A 23,185-nucleotide genomic window follows, 5' to 3' on the forward strand; every position below is an offset into this window, starting at 1 on the left:
CTTACAGTAGAAGCGGTGTGTACGTTAGTGGTCTGTATTTCAACCGCCTCTGTTTCTTTCGTTGTAAAATAATTTGTTTCGTCAGAACTGGTATCCGATGTTAAATTATCTGTCGTTGGTTCTGAATTCAGTGCTTCACCTGTAGTACTGCTAGTAGAAATGTTTTCAGGATCATTGGTAAACATTGTGTTTGTTATCACAGAAGAATATGTTGTGTGTTCCTCAGAAGGCGAAACCGATGGTGTAGTAAAGAAATCTGAGCTAGTGCTAGACGGTAATGTCTCTGTCGAATGTTGTTTGAAGGTAGTGTCGGTATCTGCTGTTATAATATTGCTAGTTGTAAAAGTGGCAGTACTTACATCAAACGACACTGTAGTATAACTTTCTGTTGTTGTTGTTTGCTCTGTAATTGTTTCATCTTCCGTAGTACCAACCGAGGTCGTTATTGTAGAATTTGTTGTTGATGTTTCTCCAACATCATTTTCGGTTGTGATTTCAGGCTCTAATGTAGGAGTTAAGGGTGTCAACGTAACTTGATCTTCAGTGGTTGATTTTGTAGTGGTTGTAGTAATTGAGGGCATCGCGTCTGTGGTAGTTTCCCCTTGTGAAGACTCAGTTGACAAGGTTGTTTCATAGCCTTTAGTTGTAACCACAGAAGAATCGGTAGTGAGACCTGGAGTGGTCACTGTTGGCTCGTTAGTAGTTAACTTTTCGGTGGTGGTTGTAGTTGGTTGCGGGGTAGTGGACCGCGTTGTAGTCGATGTTTCTCCAGCGTCATTTTGAGTTGTTGTTTCAAAGTCGACTGTAGTTGGTATGGGTGTTGACGTAAATTGCTCTTCGGTGGTGGATTTTGGAGTGGTTGTAGTAATTGGGGGCATCGCGTCTGTGGTAGTTTCCCCTTGTGAAGACTCAGTTGACAAGGTTGATTCATAGCCTTTAGTTGTAACCACAGAAGAATCGGTAGTGAGACCTGGAGTGGTCACTGTTGGCTCGTTAGTAGTTAACTTTTCGGTGGTGGTTGTAGTTGGTTGCGGGGTAGTGGACCGCGTTGTAGTCGATGTTTCTCCAGCGTCATTTTGAGTTGTTGTCTCAAAGTCGACTGTAGTTGGTATGGGTGTTGACGTAAATTGCTCTTCGGTGGTGGATTTTTGAGTGGTTGTAGTAATTGGGGGCAACGCGTCTGTAGTAGTTTCCCCTTGTGAAGACTCAGTTGACAAGGTTGTTTCATAGCCTTTAGTTGTAACCACAGAAGAATCGGTAGTGAGACCTGGAGTGGTCACTGTTGGCTCGTTAGTAGTTAACTTTTCGGTGGTGGTTGTAGTTGGTTGCGGGGTAGTGGACCGCGTTGTAGTCGATGTTTCTCCAGCGTCATTTTGAGTTGTTGTTTCAAAGTCGACTGTAGTTGGTATGGGTGTTGACGTAAATTGCTCTTCGGTGGTGGATTTTGGAGTGGTTGTAGTAATTGGGGGCATCGCGTCTGTCGTAGTTTCCCCTTGTGAAGACTCAGTTGACAAGGTTGATTCATAGCCTTTAGTTGTAACCACAGAAGAATCGGTAGTGAGACCTGGAGTGGTCACTGTTGGCTCGTTAGTAGTTAACTTTTCGGTGGTGGTTATAGTTGGTTGCGGGGTAGTGGACCGCGTTGTAGTCGATGTTTCTCCAGCGTCATTTTGAGTTGTTGTCTCAAAGTCGACTGTAGTTGGTATGGGTGTTGACGTAAATTGCTCTTCGGTGGTGGATTTTTGAGTGGTTGTAGTAATTGGGGGCAACGCGTCTGTAGTAGTTTCCCCTTGTGAAGACTCAGTTGACAAGGTTGTTTCATAGCCTTTAGTTGTAACCACAGAAGAATCGGTAGTGAGACCTGGAGTGGTCACTGTTGGCTCGTTAGTAGTTAACTTTTCGGTGGCGGTTGTAGTTGGTTGCGGGGTAGTGGACCGCGTTGTAGTCGAAGTTTCTCCAGCGTCATTTTGAGTTGTTGTCTCAAAGTCGACTGTAGTTGGTATGGGTGTTGACGTAAATTGCTCTTCGGTGGTGGATTTTGGAGTGGTTGTAGTAATTGGGGGCATCGCGTCTGTGGTAGTTTCCCCTTGTGAAGACTCAGTTGACAAGGTTGATTCATAGCCTTTAGTTGTAACCACAGAAGAATCGGTAGTGAGACCTGGAGTGGTCACTGTTGGCTCGTTAGTAGTTAACTTTTCGGTGGTGGTTGTAGTTGGTTGCGGGGTAGTGGACCGCGTTGTAGTCGATGTTTCTCCAGCGTCATTTTGAGTTGTTGTCTCAAAGTCGACTGTAGTTGGTATGGGTGTTGACGTAAATTGCTCTTCGGTGGTGGATTTTTGAGTGGTTGTAGTAATTGGGGGCAACGCGTCTGTAGTAGTTTCCCCTTGTGAAGACTCAGTTGACAAGGTTGTTTCATAGCCTTTAGTTGTAACCACAGAAGAATCGGTAGTGAGACCTGGAGTGGTCACTGTTGGTTCGTTAGTAGTTAACTTTTCAGTGGTGGTTGTAGTTGGTTGCGGGGTAGTGGACCGCGTTGTAGTCGATGTTTCTCCAGCGTCATTTTGAGTTGTTGACTCAAAGTCGACTGTAGTTGGTATGGATGTTGACGTAAATTGCTCTTCGGTGGTGGATTTTGGAGTGGTTGTAGTAATTGGGGGCATCGCGTCTGTGGTAGTTTCCCCTTGTGAAGACTCAGTTGACAAGGTTGTTTCATAGCCTTTAGTTGTAACCACAGAAGAATCGGTACTGAGACCAGGAGTAGTCACTGTTGGTTCTTGAGTAGTTAACTTTTCGGTGGTGGTTGTAGTTGGTTGCGGGGTCGTGGACCGCGTTGTACTCGATGTTTCTCCAGCGTCATTTTGAGTTGTTGTCTCAAAGTCGACTGTAGTTGGTATGGCTGTTGACGTAAATTGCTCTTCGGTGGTGGATTTTGGAGTGGTTGTAGTAATTGGGGGCAATGCGTCTGTGGTAGTTTCACCTTGTGAAGACTCAGTAGACAAGGTTGTTTCATAGCCTTTAGTTGTAACCACAGAAGAATCGGTAGTGAGACCTGGAGTGGTCACTGTTGGTTCGTTAGTAGTTAACTTTTCGGTGGCGGTTGTAGTTGGTTGCGGGGTAGTGGACCGCGTTGTAGTCGAAGTTTCTCCAGCGTCATTTTGAGTTGTTGTCTCAAAGTCGACTGTAGTTGGTATGGCTGTTGACGTAAATTGCTCTTCGGTGGTGGATTTTGGAGTGGTTGTAGTAATTGGGGGCAATGCGTCTGTGGTAGTTTCACCTTGTGAAGACTCAGTAGACAAGGTTGTTTCATAGCCTTTAGTTGTAACCACAGAAGAATCGGTAGTGAGACCTGGAGTGGTCACTGTTGGTTCGTTAGTAGTTAACTTTTCAGTGGTGGTTGTAGTTGGTTGCGGGGTAGTGGACCGCGTTGTAGTCGATGTTTCTCCAGCGTCATTTTGAGTTGTTGTCTCAAAGTCGACTGTAGTTGGTATGGGTGTTGACGTAAATTGCTCTTCGGTGCTGGACTTTGGAGTGGTTGTAGTAATTGGGGGCAACGCGTCTGTGGTAGTTTCCCCTTGTGAAGACTCAGTTGTCAAGGTTGTTTCATAGCCTTTAGTTGTAACCACAGAAGAATCGGTACTGAGACCTGGAGTAGTCACTGTTGGCTCGTTAGTAGTTAACTTTTCAGTGGTGGTTGTAGTTGGTTGCGGGGTAGTGGACCGCGTTGTAGTCGAAGTTTCTCCAGCGTCATTTTGAGTTGTTGTTTCAAAGTCGACTGTAGTTGGTATGGGTGTTGACGTAAATTGCTCTTCGGTGGTGGATTTTTGAGTGGTTGTAGTAATTGGGGGCAACGCGTCTGTAGTAGTTTCCCCTTGTGAAGACTCAGTTGACAAGGTTGTTTCATAGCCTTTAGTTGTAACCACAGAAGAATCGGTACTGAGACCTGGAGTAGTCACTGTTGGCTCGTTAGTAGTTAACTTTTCAGTGGTGGTTGTAGTTGGTTGCGGGGTAGTGGACCGCGTTGTAGTCGAAGTTTCTCCAGCGTCATTTTGAGTTGTTGTCTCAAAGTCGACTGTAGTTGGTATGGGTGTTGACGTAAATTGCTCTTCGGTGGTGGATTTTGGAGTGGTTGTAGTAATTGGGGGCATCGCGTCTGTGGTAGTTTCCCCTTGTGAAGACTCAGTTGACAAGGTTGATTCATAGCCTTTAGTTGTAACCACAGAAGAATCGGTAGTGAGACCTGGAGTGGTCACTGTTGGCTCGTTAGTAGTTAACTTTTCGGTGGTGGTTGTAGTTGGTTGCGGGGTAGTGGACCGCGTTGTAGTCGATGTTTCTCCAGCGTCATTTTGAGTTGTTGTCTCAAAGTCGACTGTAGTTGGTATGGGTGTTGACGTAAATTGCTCTTCGGTGGTGGATTTTTGAGTGGTTGTAGTAATTGGGGGCAACGCGTCTGTAGTAGTTTCCCCTTGTGAAGACTCAGTTGACAAGGTTGTTTCATAGCCTTTAGTTGTAACCACAGAAGAATCGGTAGTGAGACCTGGAGTGGTCACTGTTGGTTCGTTAGTAGTTAACTTTTCAGTGGTGGTTGTAGTTGGTTGCGGGGTAGTGGACCGCGTAGTAGTCGATGTTTCTCCAGCGTCATTTTGAGTTGTTGTCTCAAAGTCGACTGTAGTTGGTATGGGTGTTGACGTAAATTGCTCTTCGGTGGTGGATTTAGTAGTGGTTGTAGTAACTGAGGGCAATGCGTCCGTGGTAGTTTCTCTTTCTGGAGACTCAGTTGACACAGTCGTTTCGTATTCTGTTGTTAGAGGTACTGAAGAAGTTGGTGTGTTTTCAACGGTTGTAACTGTTGTTTTACTGGTAGTTATTTGTTCAGGGGTAGATGTAATCGGCGTCGAAGTTGTTCCGTTAGACGTTGAAACGTTTTCTGTAGCATCTGGTGTGATAGATGAGACTGTTGTATATTTAATTGTTGTTTCTATTTCATTATTTGTAGTTTTTGAGGTTGTAGTTGGGTCCGTTGTTTGTCTCTCAGTTGTTGGAGCAATAGTTGTGGAGGTTACCTCAGTCGTTGAAAATACTTCGGAAGTTGTGCTCTCTGCACCCGCTGGATATTCTTCTGTTGTCATTGGTGTATTTGTGGTACTTGTTCCGTTGGGTAAAGTACTTTCTTCTGTGCTAGTTGTATATGATTCGCTGGTAAATTCTTCTCTTGTCGTACCAGATGTAGTTTGGGTATCAACAGGAGTTGATGATTGCGTCGTACTTCTCTCTGTTGTGGGTTCAGATGTACTGGTTTTCGATACACATTCCACTAGATCAGCCGTATTGCAAATCTGAAAATATTAAGAAACGTATATACAAATTTTTCAATTAATATATTTTAAAAACACATACGCTCCACTAAGTAAATATTAATAGAATGCTTTTGTAATATTGCTCGGAAATTTGAATATAAGAAATATCCTATGTTATTATAATATTTCTCTATACACTCGTATGGGGATTGTGAAACTAATATATTTAATTACCTGTAAATTAAAATCAAAAAGCGTACCCGAAGGGCAATTCATCGCAATCTTTTTTCCGTTAGAGCACATGTAGAACTTGGAGCAGTCCGTTTCGTGCGGCAACAGGAGGGACTGCTCCGGGTCTGTTGGACATTCGTCAGTCTCTGGTCTCGCAGTTGAAGTCGGTGGTTCGCCAGTGTCTTGGGTAACAGGCGTTGGTACAGCGCCATCAGTGGTTGGCTTCGATGTTGTATCAATGATGGGATCTGTCGGTGGAACGTCCGGCACCGTTGTTTGGGTACCTCTGTCGCAATTCACCGCATGCGGCCAGTTACACACCTAAAATATCAAGATGGTTTTATTTATTTATATTATTCTTCACTTTTGGATAATTTACAGAGTCCAATTTGAACTTAGAATCGAATCGAGCCCCTTTTAATGATGTTCAACATAAAATGAAGCTACGAAGAATCATGACGTGTTCTGATCTCTGAAGATCCCGCTTTGAGCAATGATTCTCCAGCTACATTTTTACTTTAAGAATCCTTTACAGTATCTTATACATTTCGGTATTCGTTTTTAATTTCCTACTTTTTCACTCTTTTTTTCTTTCACAAGGCTAAAATTTATTCCACAATTAACCAGTTTTTTCTAGGTCATCATCAATTCAGCAGTAGGTGATCTATTATTTAACTAGGGCCTCCTTCATGGATTTCCAATAGGACCGGTTAGAAGCAACCTGCATCCAGTGTCTATTGGCGACTTTAACAAGTCACACCAGAACCTATGCTGCGCTTGCCGAGGCCAATTTAACTTGCCATTCATTTGAAGGTATTTCAACAAAATGTCATTATTAGTAAACATACCATGAACAGATTAAACAAATGGTGATATACATTTGCAAAGCTAAATATTATATTAGTAAGTAAAGGATCAATATTTAGCCACTTCCGCACATGCAGTGGTAGTCGTGCAACAAAGTGCACCGCTCGCCAGCCCGCTGATGAATGCGTATGCGACAAACAACGCTAATCACACAACCGCCACCATCAAATCACTCAACACGTGTTTCACCCCTCCACGGGGCATCTTCAGGAGTTATGTTACACCGATTAGTGCCATACAAAGAGTCACTCAGAGGGACTCTGTGTTTGGCACTAATCGGCTACCACTACATGTGCGGAAGTGGCTAAATATTGGTCCTTTACTTACTTAGGATGGACTTCCGCAAGGTAACGCCTGATTCCATTAAATAAAGAATTATATTAGCACTATACTCAAATACCTATATAAAGAGGACGCAGTATAGATTTAATCTTAATGTAATTAGATAAGTATTTGTGTTGAATGGAATTTTTAAAATTGTAATATATCCATCTCAATACAGACCTGGATTTCATTATCAAACAAGGTCCCGGGCGCGCACTGCATGAGTATTTTCTGTCCATTGCTGCATTGGTAGAACTTGGAGCAGTCAGTCTCGTGTGGTAGCAACAGATGTATATTGAAGTCCGACGGGCAACCGTTCGGGAGCAATTGCGCTGAACACGTCACGATAAATAGTGGTAGAAGCACTCTTAACATATCTGCGTATTGGAAATTATTTCAAGATATTTATATATGCACGACAAAAGAATATTACAAATAGCTGCATCAACAACGTTGAAAGAAAAGGGTGGATAGTCCTATATTTTTTAAATTTCATTTTACATTAATGCCCATGATCCGTTTTCGCCGTAGGAAGTAGGTCATAAACCTTCCTCATATATTTTAGGTTGACAGATAGCGACTTGCGTTGAGCATCAAACGATCATAAACAAGGTCATCTATCTACCTCGCAGGTAGACGAAAACATTAGGTAACCCAGCACGATAAGCGGGAGCCTAGATATGTTAACTAGTCAATATCACGCTATCTAAAGTTGCGAAGTCAGTAGCGTGGCAATTTCCTGGAAACTATATATATATAATTAGTCCGTTAATACCTTTGCGATAAATAAATTTTCGGGAATTCTAAGAGAACACTAGATTATGAGCGATCATCGGCTTAACGGCCGTTGACGTACGAATTTAAAGATAAATGTCACACACTAGCAACAGACACACACACAAGCATACACTTTACCTTATGACTGGTATTTCATTTCATATTCTTTACTAAGGAGCCATAACTATGAGTTTAATGTCCGGGATTAAGGATGGGCCTCCCTCTTGGTAGACCAACGACATTGTTAACCCTTTCCTTACGGCAGTACGTTCCGCCGAATTGACGCTACTGAACCGGGCATGTGCGCCGCGAAGTGTGCACATTGCATGGCGGTAAGCTGATGTTCGAATTTTCTCATTTGTGTTACATATTTAAAGACTTTATTGGTATATTAATTAAAAATATAAGCTAGGATAATTGTTAATAATTTATTTGGCTGTGATAAATCTTAAAACACGGATCTAAACATAAGCCCACATTACAAGGTGGATGCCGTCTAACTCCGGCGCAGGTAACGAAAGGGTTAATAATGTGGTCTGGATACGGGTAGCGCAAGAGCGGTCATCGAAGAGATCTTTGAAGGAGGCGTATGCTTCGCAGTGTGCATCTATTGACTGATACGAATGAATGAAAGATCCGGAACCGAAGAAATGTTATGATTTCGTTTATCTTTATCGACTTATTTTGATAATAGCCCAGGATGCTGCTGAACTGCGCTGGTTCACACTGAATCATTGACTCTGACTCGAAGAGTACATTGACGCGAGCCTCTTGCGTTCGTCTATTCGCAGCAGTGAGTCACTTCACTGTGTCACTGCTTCTTCTTTCCTCTGGCATCATCATTTTAGCCATAAGTTTCCCACTACCGGAGACTTCACCTATATATTTCCAATAGGACCACAACATCTTCCAATAACCTTAACAAGGTCGACTGTCCACGTTGAGGGTGGACGTTCAACGTTGCGCCTGCTTATCCGTGTTCACCACTCAAAAATCTTACGGCTTCAGTGGCTATTAGTTCTACGAACAATGTGTCTGTCCACTGCCGCTACAATTTGCTAATCTTCTGAGCTATTCCGGTTACTTTCGCTTGTGAACTGATCTCCACGTACCTGATCCGATCTTGTTAACAAATTCCGAACATAAAGCTCTCCATGACGGATTGGCAATTGTTACACTACCAATTAGGTCTACTATTAAAGATACTACAAAAGATAATCTTATCTTGACAATCAAATGATAGCGATGTTTAAAAGAAAAAATGAAAAGCATCCTGGTTGCATCTTGCTCCTGTCACAGAGATTGCAGTAGTTTCTGAAGCCGCCCAGTAGAAAAAAAAGGGTATAAAATGAGGGTTTCATCTCAAAGTCTCCCTTAGGAACAAAACACGAACTGATACGGTAATTATTTCACTGATTCGTGAAGCTTTCAAAATCTTATGTCATCATGAATTGTAAACTCATTCGTCATACGTCTCGGGGAATCCCTGCACGCGGCCTTAAATAAAGGTAATTCCCCGATCACTGTGAAGGACACTAGGAATGTTCCATGTGATATAGTGACCTGACATGCAGCTCCTGATGAGCTAACTTACGTAAGCTTTTGACTACGCGACTTTCTGCTAGGGAGTAGAGTGCAGTGTGTAGTAGAGGGTTGAAATATAAAGATACGCTACAATCATTTAATTCAAATAAATGTTACTTGAATAAAAACAACGGCAATCCGTTGTCAATTAATGGAAACGATTCCAATCAAATCCTATGGAATGCGTGAATAAAAATCTCAGGTACCCTCCAAGGTATCAGGCGCAAAATGAGCGTGTTTTTTTTTTGGTTGTAGAATGGAGCCCTTTGAGACAAAATCCAATTTGGCTAAGTTCCTATGTTCCCCTGTTGAGGCAGAGTGTATCCACAACTCGTCGCCATCCCGGTCAAATGTCAGCGTCGCGTTTTAACTTCGACCACGTCTTACGTATTTGTTCTTGTGAAATTACATTCAAGGAATTGCAAAAGATCTTCCAATGCTCAACTAAAATAATTCCATAGTTTCAGCTCGGTAATAAGTCGAGTTATATATAAAGAGGTCGTCGGATTTAATGGTGAGCGACCGCTGCCACCTCCGTGGAAAGCAATAAACATATTAAATGATAAATGCCGTAATCGGCTTTGACTTACTGCGTCACGACACGCCTCGCTATCGTCTACTCATCGCGCTAAAAGCAATGGACAGACAAAATATACCATTTACAGTCGTTTCGGTTTACTCTGGAAACCTTAACCGCTGCAAAAGCCAGAAGAAATGGGCTTAGCTCTGCTACTTCAAGCTACCCCTATGCCTTAAGCCGGTCCTGCATGTTCCACTTAGCTTAACCATTGCTAACCAGGCCGTTCCAGGACTCGTTACAGGACTTTTTCACCTACTAAGTGAAAAAGTGTTCTATTCTATGTAATCAGAACAATCATCCTGTCATTAGAATGAAACAAAATGTCAAATAAAAAAGAAATAAATTGGTAAATTGTAAAGAAGCAGTCCAGGGAAAATGGTGAAAGGAGGCGTGGTGTAAAAGGTAAAGAAATGAATAGAAATGAAAGAAATTGTGACGGATAAAATAAGAATAGGATATATGAAGAAGAGTGAGCGAACATGATTCAAGACGGGCAAAGAACGAGAAGACCCAAAAAGAGAAACCAAAAACAAAATCACCATGTCAACCGATAGTCGCCCGCTGCAATGTCTGCATCCGACAACGAGGTTTAGTTTCTTGGAAGATATGCCATGATAGAGTAATTAGGCAAGTAAGAGATCATGGTGGACGACTCCTTCTTCTTCTTTTCAGCCGATGGACGCCCACTGCAGAGCATAGACCTCCTCCAAAGATTGCAACAATGGCAGGTCCTCTGCTGCCAACATCCAGCGCCTTCCTGCGACCATAACTATGTCGTTGGTCCACCATTAGGTGGGGGGGGGTGCCTACCCATGCTGGGTCTACCGGCTCCACCATTGAATGCCATTTCAATCGGGCAATTCTTAAGGCTATCTCACAATACATTTGCCAATATAGCATCCTTGTGACACTTATTTCGTAACAATTCTCTTTCTCTACACAATATTCGATTTTTATCTTTTGTTTTAATTGAATTGATTTTATAATCCACTGTCTCACTGAAAATTAAGTGATTGATCATTTGATAAGCGCACGTATGAACGTTGCCAATATTCATTAAACGCCAAAACATGTTATTAGACGATGCCAACGTGACATTGGAAAAAATTCTTCCCGTAAACCTTCGGACATCTTGCTTTGAATACATGATTACATAGAATGTACTTTGACTTCATATAATTATACATTTACTTACAAATGTTCAATAATCATGCTCATTATTAGTGAAATTTGTTTTACTAGAGAGGGAGATAAATTTTACAATGATTTTTTATTTGCGTTATCTTCTCTTGTTCTTCACAATTTCTGTTACTACATTTTCTTTCATTCATCACATTCTTCTTTCGCCACATTCTTCGTTATCACAGTTAGTAACAATTTCAAATTCCTATTCATACCACTATTTCATGTTTTATTTCTCTTTTTATAATTCTCTTTCATTGCGGCCAATACCAAATAATACTCTATTTACTTTATTTGTTTAATTAGGTCTTAAGAGAAACATGCTACATCACTTAAATATGTATTCAAAGCTAAAAAATCAGTTGACAATAGATAGTCTTGAAAAACAAAACAGATTTTAGAGAAATAGTATCCTGGAACTAGATAACTGACAGTCGCCAACATACAACTTATTACACGCTTACAATTCATAACAGATTCAAATACGATAAAAAAGAAAGTTTTCGTTCGATGAACTTTTAAATTTACAACATTCTGAAGGTGATCAATCGGTTCTGTTTTTTCGTCTGCATATACATAGTTGCTTTATTAGTATTTGCAAATTTGATCTTTGATTTCACTTAGACTCGTTTACATAACTTAACCAGGGTCTTGCTTGGGCATCTCAGCTCTGGTTGTAACATCACATGTCTTATTACCAGATTCTTCATAATTTCTGTAATGGAATACCAGTACTGGACATAGACCTTCCTTGCCAGTCCGTGACGTGTTTTCCAGAACCTTACACGTTTCCAATCATAGAGTTATTTGTCTAGGTAATCTGTAGTCATAGCCAAGATCCGCGATCTAATCACGTAACAAATGTAGATTTCAACGATACGATCTTATCGAGTCTTGTAACAGAGAAAATAATTGTAAGTACACACGTTATCTTTTATCGCTCGCGTCACCGCTCAAAGGAATCTGAGGTTACGATAACAAAAAGCTGGCAAACAAACCAACTTTCACATAAAGCGTGACCAAAAAAATACCAGAATATTCTATATATATACGTATGTGTGTATGTCGGAACTCTATATGTTCTAACAGCGCCGATAGATGGCGCTCATTTTACATTAGTAAATCAATAGTAGAACACTATAAAACGTAACCTGAGGTTGAATAAGTTTATAAACAAAGAATAATCGACAATTGACGAAGAGATATATATATTAGAGACAGCAACTAATTCAACGAAATGATGACATGGATTTAGAAATTTATTGCAAAACTTAAAAGATTTTGATCGGCGCACTCTTTAATTTGAATAGTGTATATTCATTCATTCATTTCAGTAATGAGGAGATCCGGGGACACACAGCATAGACCAGGTGACTGCTAGGGTCTTAAAATTCAATATCGGAGACCAAAGACCGATACGTAAAGCAGAACGTTCACCCATAAGGTTAACAGACAATCTTGTTAAGTGTTTGAAAGACACTGAAATCTATAGGGAAGAGCTAAGTCAGTGAAATTCTTGACAGCTGAGATGATAATGAAGAAATAGTTAAATTAATATGTTGCTATGGTTCAAAAGTGTCTCTAACCCGAAGTTCAAGACTCTATTGAGCTAGTTCCGAAAATATATCGCCCTGTACATAATAGAGATACAATCATAGGCGAAATAAATCAAAATTATCCAATGTATATCGTAGTAAAGTAATCAATGTTAGGCGCAGCGCTAATCGAACGATAAGACGGTTTACACACTTGTTACATTACTCGATTCAAGTACGCGTGATTAGAGGTTGATACGGCGCAGTATCGCAACATGGCGTCTTGCGCTTCGCCAACAGGACAACGCTTCGGTACAAACAAAATGTTCTAGTGCAGGAACCCGTGAGCATGGCCTCATCATAGATTTGCATCTCTATTTATCTTGTATTTGTTTATTAAATCACAGGACGACGATGTAAAGGACAAGTGTGTATTAATGTTTTACAAAAATAAACTATACTGATCTTCTTCTTCGTCGTATTTCATTCATTGATCAGTTAAAAGTAAAAGTTCACGGTACGCACGCCGAGGTCGTACTACCAAACAAGAAGCTGCCTTTCTTAACGACCATTAAACAAACATTGTTCCAAAATCAAATTCAAAATATTTTTTATTCCAATAGGGTATTGCAGAGACTTTCGAATCGTCATTCAACATAAATTCTCGGCAGTGTTGTCCCTACAGGAAGCTACCGCCGGCTCAGAAAGCAATTCTGCTATGAATAACCGGCTAAGAACACCACAATTTTTAACTTAAAAACTGACATTCCTCTTATGAATATTATGTCAGAAGAAAACTTTGATGATTTAAATAACATTCAAAATGTTACATTTAAAAAAGGAAACCGAAATTCTGTTCTATTCATATGTTTATCTTTATGTAAATGTAATGACGTAATGTGAAACAAAAGGAAAAACGCAATGCAAGCCGGGGCACAAATGTGCAACTTTTGTAGACTTTAAGCGGTATCAGAAAGAATAACTTAAAGTGGATTTCGCAGTGTTTTCAGCCATTAGACGCACACTGCAAGGCATACGTTCCCGATATATTTTTGGGGATATATATCATAATTGCCGCGCCAGGTAGGATAAGCGATCACAGTGTGGTATTATGGAACGCAGAGTACGGAGCTGCCCATCATTTGGAAACCTGTTTGTGAGCAGTGGCAATCCTGTATAATTAATGCTCAAGTCTGAATTGAAAAAGACTAGGTCCAGGGAATGCGGGACCTACTATTGACCACAGTCCTTACCATTGGCCACCACTGCTAAAGACATGGGCCTCTCGTATCATAATCGCCACATTTGGCAGGCATGACATATGACAACGATCGCAGTGTGGTATAATGGTACGCAGAGGGCGCTACTGTTCATTCTCAAAGTTGGTTAAGGCGTTTGCAATTCCGGATTTTTGATTTCAAAAATACACCTCGTTCTGGTCACGCAGTTACAGAAAAATGAACGCAATTCTTTTTTTAAAAAAAAAGGAGACCATGTCAGTAGTTATGACGTAATTAAATTTGAACAAAGCTCATAAGTAATTCTTTATTTAAATTTAATGAATCGAAACCATTTTTATGAGATCGATGATGCTCGTACCTAAAGCATGGCTAGGTTTCACAATCCATGGCAAAGACGGGGTATGGTAATAACGTGTTGTATATGGTGGGATTGTCGATTCGGATCCCTGCTGCCAACAAATAGGAATTGTGAATAATAGTACCCCAGCGGCAAGGACAGATGCGACCTGTTACATCTAGCCACCACTCTTGTGTTTCCTAGCGTCCCGTAACCCCCACCCCGCTGAGTCAGTCTTCATCCATCCTCCGCATCAAGCGGTTGCCTATTTATTTAAAATTCTTATATTTATTCAAAGTAAGAAAAGGACTAATATTTAGCTACTACCGCATATGCAGTGGTAGTCGTGAAACAAAGTTATTCAAAGTCTTTTTCTAAATTTCACATCTTATTATTATTAAATCTTTATATATATCCATAAATATCGTTAAATTTAATTTTACTTTACGTTACTTTGCGGAAATCTATACTAAGTAAGAAAACTAACCAAACTAATCATTCGGTGTTTGGCACTAATCGGTGTAACGTTACTCCTGAGGATGCCCCGTGGAGGGGGTGAAACACGTGTTGAGTGATTTAAGGGTGGTAGTCGTGTAATTCGCATTGTTAACCGCATGCGCATTTTTCAGCGAGCTGGCGGGTGGTGCACTTTATTGCACGACTACTGCTGCATGGCGGAAGTAGCTGTTATTATTAGTCCTTTTCTTGCTTATTACTTATTTGACAGCTGTCAAAAGTGACAGTTTCACCAATGTCGTTTTTTAACATCTCTGTGAACTAGTCTTAAGTGTAAAGAGATTCCGTATTTAACAAACTACGGAGTTTATTTTGTTTGACGATAGCAACTACACTCCTAGCGCATCTCTCATGAATAAATGATTTTATATTAAAAATAAAATTCTTGATTCATTCACAAAACGTTTACGTAATCTTCTTCTTCTTCTTCCTTCCCTTTTCCCTTTATTTGAGGTATCTTTATCAATTTGCGCCAGGCCACTCTATCCTGGGTTGTCTCTGCATCAAGTTAAAGGGTTTCCAGTTCCTTTCCGATATTAGACCACCAAAAACGTTTACGTAATAATTATTTAAATATTTGCGAGTTATATATCTCTATCAAAATTGAAATACTCTTAATTCCAACAGGCACTTTCGAATCATCAATCTACATAAAATATCGGCATTGTTGTCCCGACAGGAAGCTAGCACCGGATCGGAAGGCAGTTCTGTTGATGAGCCAGCAACAAATTCAACAGTTGCTCTTCACAAACATTGTTTTACAAAGAGTCCGCGAAAATAATTAGCTTCTAGAGTTACCAACAACATTTAACTCCACGCATTAACATCAGCATAGTTTTCTTGGATACAATATTATACTTTTTTCAATAATAATTTTGGACCACTACGATTATTAACTATTTATCTAATTATGTTTATTCTACATCTTATGAATCAAAGGTAATTATTGTAATAGATTAATCAATTGATTAAAAGATGAAACAGCCTAAGTACGACATTATTCTACTATTGTTTCAAGAACGTTCGTGAAATTTATGAAAGAAAAATCTGTCAGATTTGTTAAAAGCTCTTCTCTTAACGCAGTCGTTCGAAAACCAACCGGCCTCATTGCAATGCATTGGCCCGTGTAAAAAGGAGTCGCCAACCTCCAATCATTCGTTGCGTTGCAGGAGTTCTTCTCCTGGTGCTAACATTGCCGAAGTGGTTGTAAAGTTAGCCAGGTATTAGCACCCGTCGCAATCGCAATGATGAACAGGTATTATCGACTAGTGACAGCTCAAGCCAAGGTACCCTCGAAGCATCAAGTCCTGTGCTTCTAACCTGGTGAAACTGTCTTCGTAGTGGCCAAAGTCCGGGCTTCCCAAAGAACCGAAAACCTTCACTAGCTAAATAAATGTTTTAAGTTTAACGCCCTCTGCACCGGTAGAGGACTGCGTCTTGCGATCATAGATCACGGGTTCCATTCCCGGGATACAATCTTATTCAATATTTAATGGAATCAGGCGTTACCTTGCGGAAGTCCATCCTAAGTAAGAAAAGGACCAATATTTAGCTACTTCCGCACATGCAGTGGTAGTCGTGCAACAAAGTGCACCGCCCGCCAGCCCGCTGATAAATGCGTATGCGACAAACAATACGAATCACACAACCGCCACCGCCAAACTACTCAACACGTGTTTCACCCCTCCACGGGACATCTTCAGGAGTTATGTTAGTGAGGAATGCTGCATGTGCGGAAGTGGCTAAATATTGGTCCTTTTCTTAATCTTATTCAATTCACACTTTTTGCATTACTTATGAGGTATTGCAATTGCTTGCAAAAAAATTTACAGAGGCTGGCCAGGAGTATCCTCTGCGTACCAAAATACCAAACTGCAATCACCAACTCGCATCACAGGCGTAGCCATTATGATATATCCCCTCATAAATATCTTTGGGGGAAAACCCAGCTTTGCAGTGGGCGTTTATAAATGACCAGAACACTTGCATAGTAACATTCAACAAGCTGAATAGAAATTTGTCGTTTAAAATATAATCCATATTCACGTGTGTACTGACGTCATAAAGTTAGCGGTAAATCGCTGGTTGCGGTCATCGTGGCGATCTTGAAGGGAAGTCCAGGCCTGTGCCTCAGCGCGCATGCGCCGCCCGCGTTCAGCTATTTTCCGTGACGTCAACTATGTTGTTTGTCCACAAAGTGGAGGGCCTGCAATACGCCGAGTCAACCGACTCGTAAACGCCACTTGAAAACGTTTCGGATCCCATGCCCAACAATTGCACAAGCGAACTGCCATTGCCACTCCATACAAGCAAATCTTCAAGCCACATCGGTGACTTTCTTCTACAAATCTCTCTATTTTTATTCGACAACGTGATTATCCGCATGTAATTATAGAATTTTGACTCACAAAATATTGTGCAACACCCTGTACACATAAACCATACGTGACTTTTTAAGTCCTGAATAACCCGCAGAAGACATGCCGCTGAAGCCTTAAGGTTTTGAAGTAGAAAGCATGGTCCGACAAAACGCAGCGCGATATGTCCTGTCACAAGGTGGGCAGACGACCTCGTTAAGGTTGTTGAACGTACACCGCTTCTAACCGGTCCTATTGCTAATCTATGGAAGCCTATGTCTAGCAGTAAAATTCCTACGGCAGAAATGATACATGATGAACACGTAAGCATCAAAGATATTTAGACTAAAATTCTTAACCGTAAATAAATCTGTAGGTTCAAATTCCACACTTTACTGTAAACCTAAAAAATAATTAAGAAAGCGCCACATTATGGTCTGAACTTAAGTTATTTCACTAGAACCGCCCTATATAGATAGTTTAGAATCACCCTATTACACCACAAGCGCCATTGCAAGGGTCAAAGTTCACTCTTTACTGACAATTAAGAAAAGCGCCAATTTACGGCTCCAGGTCTGCACAGTATAGAAAGTTTTGATAAGCGCTGTCAAATCGACAAATACGTTGCTACACAGTTCTAAAAGTTTAGAACCGTTTATTTACGGTTTTATTACCGTTTATATACGTTTATTTATGTGTTACCTATACATAGGTTTAGTGAAAAATAAAATATAAAAGATGTTAATGTTACTTCTTGAAATTTGTTCGCGGCAAATCATTGTTGTCGATAGAAATTTCCCGAATATTCTCAACGAATCTCCTTAAAAATATTGATTTGATGGCTTTTTCTTTTAACGTAATAGCATTTAATATTTATCATAAGCGCTGTTCTCACGTGATTGATGCAACGGAAAAATACAAGAATCTTTTATAGATATTATATGTATTGTTATATCATTTAAATTGTACTTTTTCTATTATTTTTTAAAATACATATATAAATAAGGGCAGACTTAATAATTCGAAATTGTCTACATGCTTGTACCGTGCAGCAATGTTAAATAAGTATTTATTAATAAATCAATCACGATATATTTATTATCTGTAGGTTAATTTAGAGGCTTAAAAAATAAAGATAACGCTAACAATGAATCTTTGATCAGATGCACTCACATGCTGTGCTTGTGTTATGCAAAAATTTTCCAGCCTTATTTGTTTATAATAATTTAAAATTTATTATAAATTTAAAGTAAGCCACACTAAAAAACAGGATATTTTTATAATTAAATCAATAATAGCAGCATAAAAAAACTAGTTCTTGCGCAATACGTTTAACAAGGTGTTAAATTAAAAGAAAATAACGAACAAAAAACACAAAAAGGCGCGAAATGATGTAATCAAATGTCAAAATGAAATAAATACAGATAAATTATTATAAAAAACCACAACTCACCTAATCACATAATTCTCTTTCGCAAAAAAAACAGTAGCGTCTATCGCTCAGTTGTTTCAGGAATGAAATGTAATTATCTAGACTTTATATTAATATATGATAGTAATTGATTAGTGCGCCGAAAATACTGAATCTGTGGTAAATTGATATCTCATTTATACGCAATAAAAGCTAAGTTCCGTTGATTATTTCAATTGTTATCAAATATAATTGCTAATTACATGTGTTAAAAGACTTACATCTGTTTTCAAATTCTTCTTATCGCTTTATTAAACGCCTGGCGACACCTACATTCATTTCCGATGAAATATGTCTGCCATATCAAATACCATAGCGACTTTAAGTCTCATAAAAATTAGTTAGCAAATTTTTGGACTATACATAAATATACAACACATTAATAATCAGTTAAAGTTAAATTTAGATATGAACATCATGATGTAATACAAACATACATATTTGAATGCGTTTTACGTACGTACGGTATATCTAAGCATTCGTCATCGCTTTGTAATTGAAAAATGACTTCAGAATGGTTCCTGTCAATTTGGACGGACACTTAAATATTTATGATAGGTGATAAATGTGTTTGTCATAAAGGCTTGCGTTTTTAAACGGTTTTATTTAGTTCGACCCGTACGGAATTTGATTATATATTTGGGTGAACATTATAAATAGAAATTTAAGCACCTTCCCGTTGTCAGATTGATCTGAAATTTGGTACACACATTTAATTTAGATGACAATACAATATAATAAAATTATAAATAACATTATTAATCTAAGATGGCCGCCGATACAAAATGGCGGATTACATATTTTTCCTTAACCCCCTCAACATGGGTATCAAATGAAAGGGCTACACTAGTAAAACACGATGATTATGTCCAAATTTAAAATTCAAGATGGACGCCGTTCCAATATGGCGGACTAGGTACATATTTTTCCGCAACCACCACAATATGGGTATCAAAAAACCTTTTAACTTAAAAGTTTTTTAAATGTATTTATTATAAGTGCAATTTTTGCTTGCAATGAATTTAGTTTACCGGCATCCTATCAGGTATTGATGCATCTATTAATAGAAATCTCCTATAGATGGATTTTTTTGGTATAATAAAAGCTTTTTATAGCTCTACCAGTATAATTAACACAGGTAATTGATTTTTTATCAACCTGTATAAACTGATCTCTCTTAAATATGTAATATTACATTAATTTATTTTTACTGTTAAAATGATACAGGCCAATTGATTTTGGTAGTACAAAGTTTAAAAAAGAAACTTTAAAAAAATTATTTGAACATAATGATTGTTTTTATCTATGTTTATAACAATTCTATTTTGTATACAATAATTGGTATCAGGTTTAAAAGCTTAAAATATCAATCTTTTTTTCTATTGAAATAAAACAAGCGCATAACTTCCGGCAGAATAAAATCTGCAGCGACAGATAATAAATAATAATTCATTTTAATATGTACGTAATAACACGAATTTTGAAACGGATTTTCTTACTTTAATATCATTATATTATTTATTGTATCAAAAATAATTGATTTTTTTTCAGAAAGTATATATTAATAAACAATAAATGAGCTACATATTGACCACTTAAAAGGTTTTACATCTACAACTAATATTTGTATATACAAAAATTAACTGATATATCCCTCCTACATTAAGATAAAGTTTGCTAGATTTCATTCATCTTTCTTATAATTTTCCTATGCTTTGTAGAAAGTATTTATCAGGAAAAAATACAATTTTCTGTGATGCTTTATTTGCAATGTTCATAAATAAATCGCAGAGGCAGTTGAGTAGTATCATATAGCCAATTGTGTCTGTGAGTTGGAAGAAATGAACGATATTTATTTATAAAATAGAACAAATAAACATTTAGTGAGTAGTAACAAAACAGTAAAAGCGGTTGGTTTTGCCGCGAGATCGAATCATAAATCAGGAGATCAACAGACCAATGTCAGGCTCGAGGAATTGCTCATTTAAAGTGGCAGTAGGAGGAACACATCACTCTTGCATCCGATGGTTTTTGAGTGGTGACACTACGAGCTGGTATACGTGGTCGGTAAACCCCACTAGGTAGACCGAAGTCGTAGTAAATGTCGCTCTAAATCTTTGGATGCGGTCAGGATTGATTATTGCAATCTTTGGGAAACTCTTATGCCTTCCAATGGACGTATATCGACTGAAAACAAGAAGGGGTTAAATACGATGCAAATAAATATTAAAAATCAGTGTACTTATACATATATATTACAAATACTACATACTTATATACATAAACTACACAGTTTGAATACAATATACGCATATATCCAACACTAGGTGGACCAACGACATAGTTGTTGTCACGGAAAGTCGCTGAACGTGGGCGGCGCTAGACTGGTCATCGTTGCAATCCTTGGTGGAAGGGATGCAAGCAGTGAGCGTCCAAAAGCTGAAAAAGTCTTAAGTAAACTTTCTGGCCTAAATACACCACGTATACAAGTGAAATGCTGCACGGAATGCTCTATCAATAAAATATCTATCATACATTCAAGTGAATTTCTAATGTCATATTAAAACAAAATCCAAATTCATCTGAAATTTCATTTCTCTAATCGAATACTAATCATATCAAAATTTATTTTCATACTTATCTTATATATTAATGTTTGATTACTTGAACAATACTTTGAGGATATTTGAAAATGATCAAAACCCGACAGAGTGTGTTGCTGACTTCTCCCAGACTTTTGGAACCGTTGTAGCTATATATTCAGTCGAATGATTTTTTATTTTCATTGTCGAAGTTTCAGCCCGTAGACTAGGCTTGGCTTAGGCTTTCCCCAAAGATAACTAAGTAGAGAGGGGGATTCCCTAACCGCAATGCTGCTGCCTATCCTCTGTATAACTTATTTGTGAGCAGTGCCAATGCTTCATAATTCATTTACAAAGTGTGAATTATAAGATTTTTATTCCAGGAATGAAACCCGTGACCTATTGTCGTAAGTTTCAGTCCTCTACCGCTAAGCTACCTATGTTCTATTTTATTTTTAAGTAATTAGTGAGAAAACTACAGCTAAAATACTCTTATAAAGCAGAAGGAGAGAGCTAGGTTCGAAATTTATCTACGATATTGAATCAGGAATAATTCAAAACGAGCGAAATTACTCCACATAGCCCAGAAGATTGGCTAGGTCAAGTGGCGAGGCCAGATTACTACTATACTATACTATTGAAAATTATGGGAAAGGCAGTCCAGCAGAGGACGTGATGATAGATGATGATGCCATCAGACTCGAGACAACCAGTTTCAACATTGCAGGAAGCATCTTTACATAGTTATTTATATGACGTAATAAAAAACACATTAAAATCCTGAATTATCAGTAATCATAGATATATATATTAGTTTAATCTTTCAGCGGTTTATCGTAAAAAACATAATTTCGGTTTATTGCTTCGATAAGTGCTGTCGTTTTAGGTGATACGCCGTGATTCATAGAAACTAATTATCACTCGTTTTGTCACGTGACTGTACGTATTTGTTCACTTTTTTAAATTACATTCAGGATTTTTAACAAGGACTATTAGTGTACAATAAAACTGATCTTCATTATAATGGCTATGTAATGCTCTCTTGTCTGCGTTTGACCAATAACTTGTCTAATAGTAAGCGACGATGTGATCAAATATGATACAAGCACTTAGTAGATACCTTCACCCTGGCCATGAAGAGATCTGGGCTATAGTTCTCGGGCAATAAGGAATCTGGCAGATCATTGCATGATCGATATACTGATGGATGTACGGATTATGAGCTTTGAGACTAAACGTAATAACTAAACTAGTACAGTAATACCTCGCTTTACGCAACCCCGTTATACGCGGTTTCACTATAACGCGAATTGCTAATTTCGCGCTCAAATGCCTCGAATTACGCGAAAGAGTGCGTATAAATATAATGTAGTCATCAACTTCTCTATGGTGTCTTGACCATCTGTCAAACAATTAAAAACAGTGTTGGGTGTTATGAACGTATTTTACAAGAACGTAAATAAAACGTTACCCAAAAGACAATAGATGTATTTTTCAGTAAAAAATAAGAGTATGTTTTACATAGTGTTCCTATAATTAAAATGATTGATTAAAATGATTGGTATTTTTTTGTAATAATTTTTGACTATGTTTAATCATAAACCTCGTTATTCGCGAATTTCAGTTAACGCGATTTTTTTTTGGAACGTATCCCTCGCGTAAAGCGGGGTATTATTGTAGTCTTATAGAGAAAAGTACATGGATGTCGTGATGTTCCGCAGCGAATTACCCAAAATGAATACTATAAAAAATACAGATTCGCTACTCGCCGGTGATGTTTAATGCTGAGAGGTTTCTTAGAAACTAAATAAAACTAAGAGTATTCTAAACACGCCTTCATCTGAGAGGAATTCATTGCAAACTCGGTCTTATTTTCATCATTTATTTCTATATCCTCAAGATGCAGCAGAGGGCGTCCACAGTGTCGCCATCCCGAGCGGTCTTGAGCCTCGCGCTTTACTTCGCTCCACGTCATTCCAACTGCCTTCACTTCTGCAGTGATCGTCGCCAGGTTTGCTTTGGGCGGCCACGTCTTCGCTTTCCTTGAGGATTCTTCAGTCTTATTCTATTATCATAAATATTATTAACACAGCAGATAAATTCATTGCCAAGTTTTATTACAATTTAAAGGGTTCTTAGGATTTTTACGTGATTTCTTCAATAAATTTTATAAATTTATAACATGACAATTCAGGAATATATTGTCAATTTATTAATTTTATGCAACCTAGAGAATTATATAAAAAACCTCAACTATACTTTTATATGTTCCTTGGTATATAACAAACTATGAAGTCCAAAAACACT

At 38.6% G+C, this 23,185-nt stretch overlaps 1 protein-coding gene across 1 annotated transcript in view; it reads right to left on the reverse strand.

Annotated features, from left to right (window-relative positions):
* Positions 1-18,319, reverse strand: part of LOC137923056 (serine-rich adhesin for platelets-like) — a 44,496-nt gene extending 26,177 nt beyond the window's left edge. Inside the window, exons 1-4 of the mRNA XM_068766178.1 lie at positions 18,279-18,319; positions 6,897-7,093; positions 5,529-5,846; positions 360-5,333 (exon numbers count right to left, since the gene is read on the reverse strand). Coding sequence (XP_068622279.1) covers positions 360-5,333; positions 5,529-5,846; positions 6,897-7,091 — 5,487 coding nt within the window. The 5' untranslated portion in view covers positions 7,092-7,093; positions 18,279-18,319. The remainder of the gene's footprint in view (positions 1-359; positions 5,334-5,528; positions 5,847-6,896; positions 7,094-18,278) is intronic.
* Between the last annotated feature and the right edge of the window lie 4,866 nt (positions 18,320-23,185).

Source organism: Battus philenor, unplaced genomic scaffold (assembly GCF_028537555.1).
Source record: "Battus philenor isolate CCGP_79_NKW_IND1 unplaced genomic scaffold, ilBatPhil1.0.hap1 SCAF_20, whole genome shotgun sequence".
Taxonomy (NCBI): Eukaryota; Metazoa; Arthropoda; class Insecta; order Lepidoptera; family Papilionidae; genus Battus; species Battus philenor.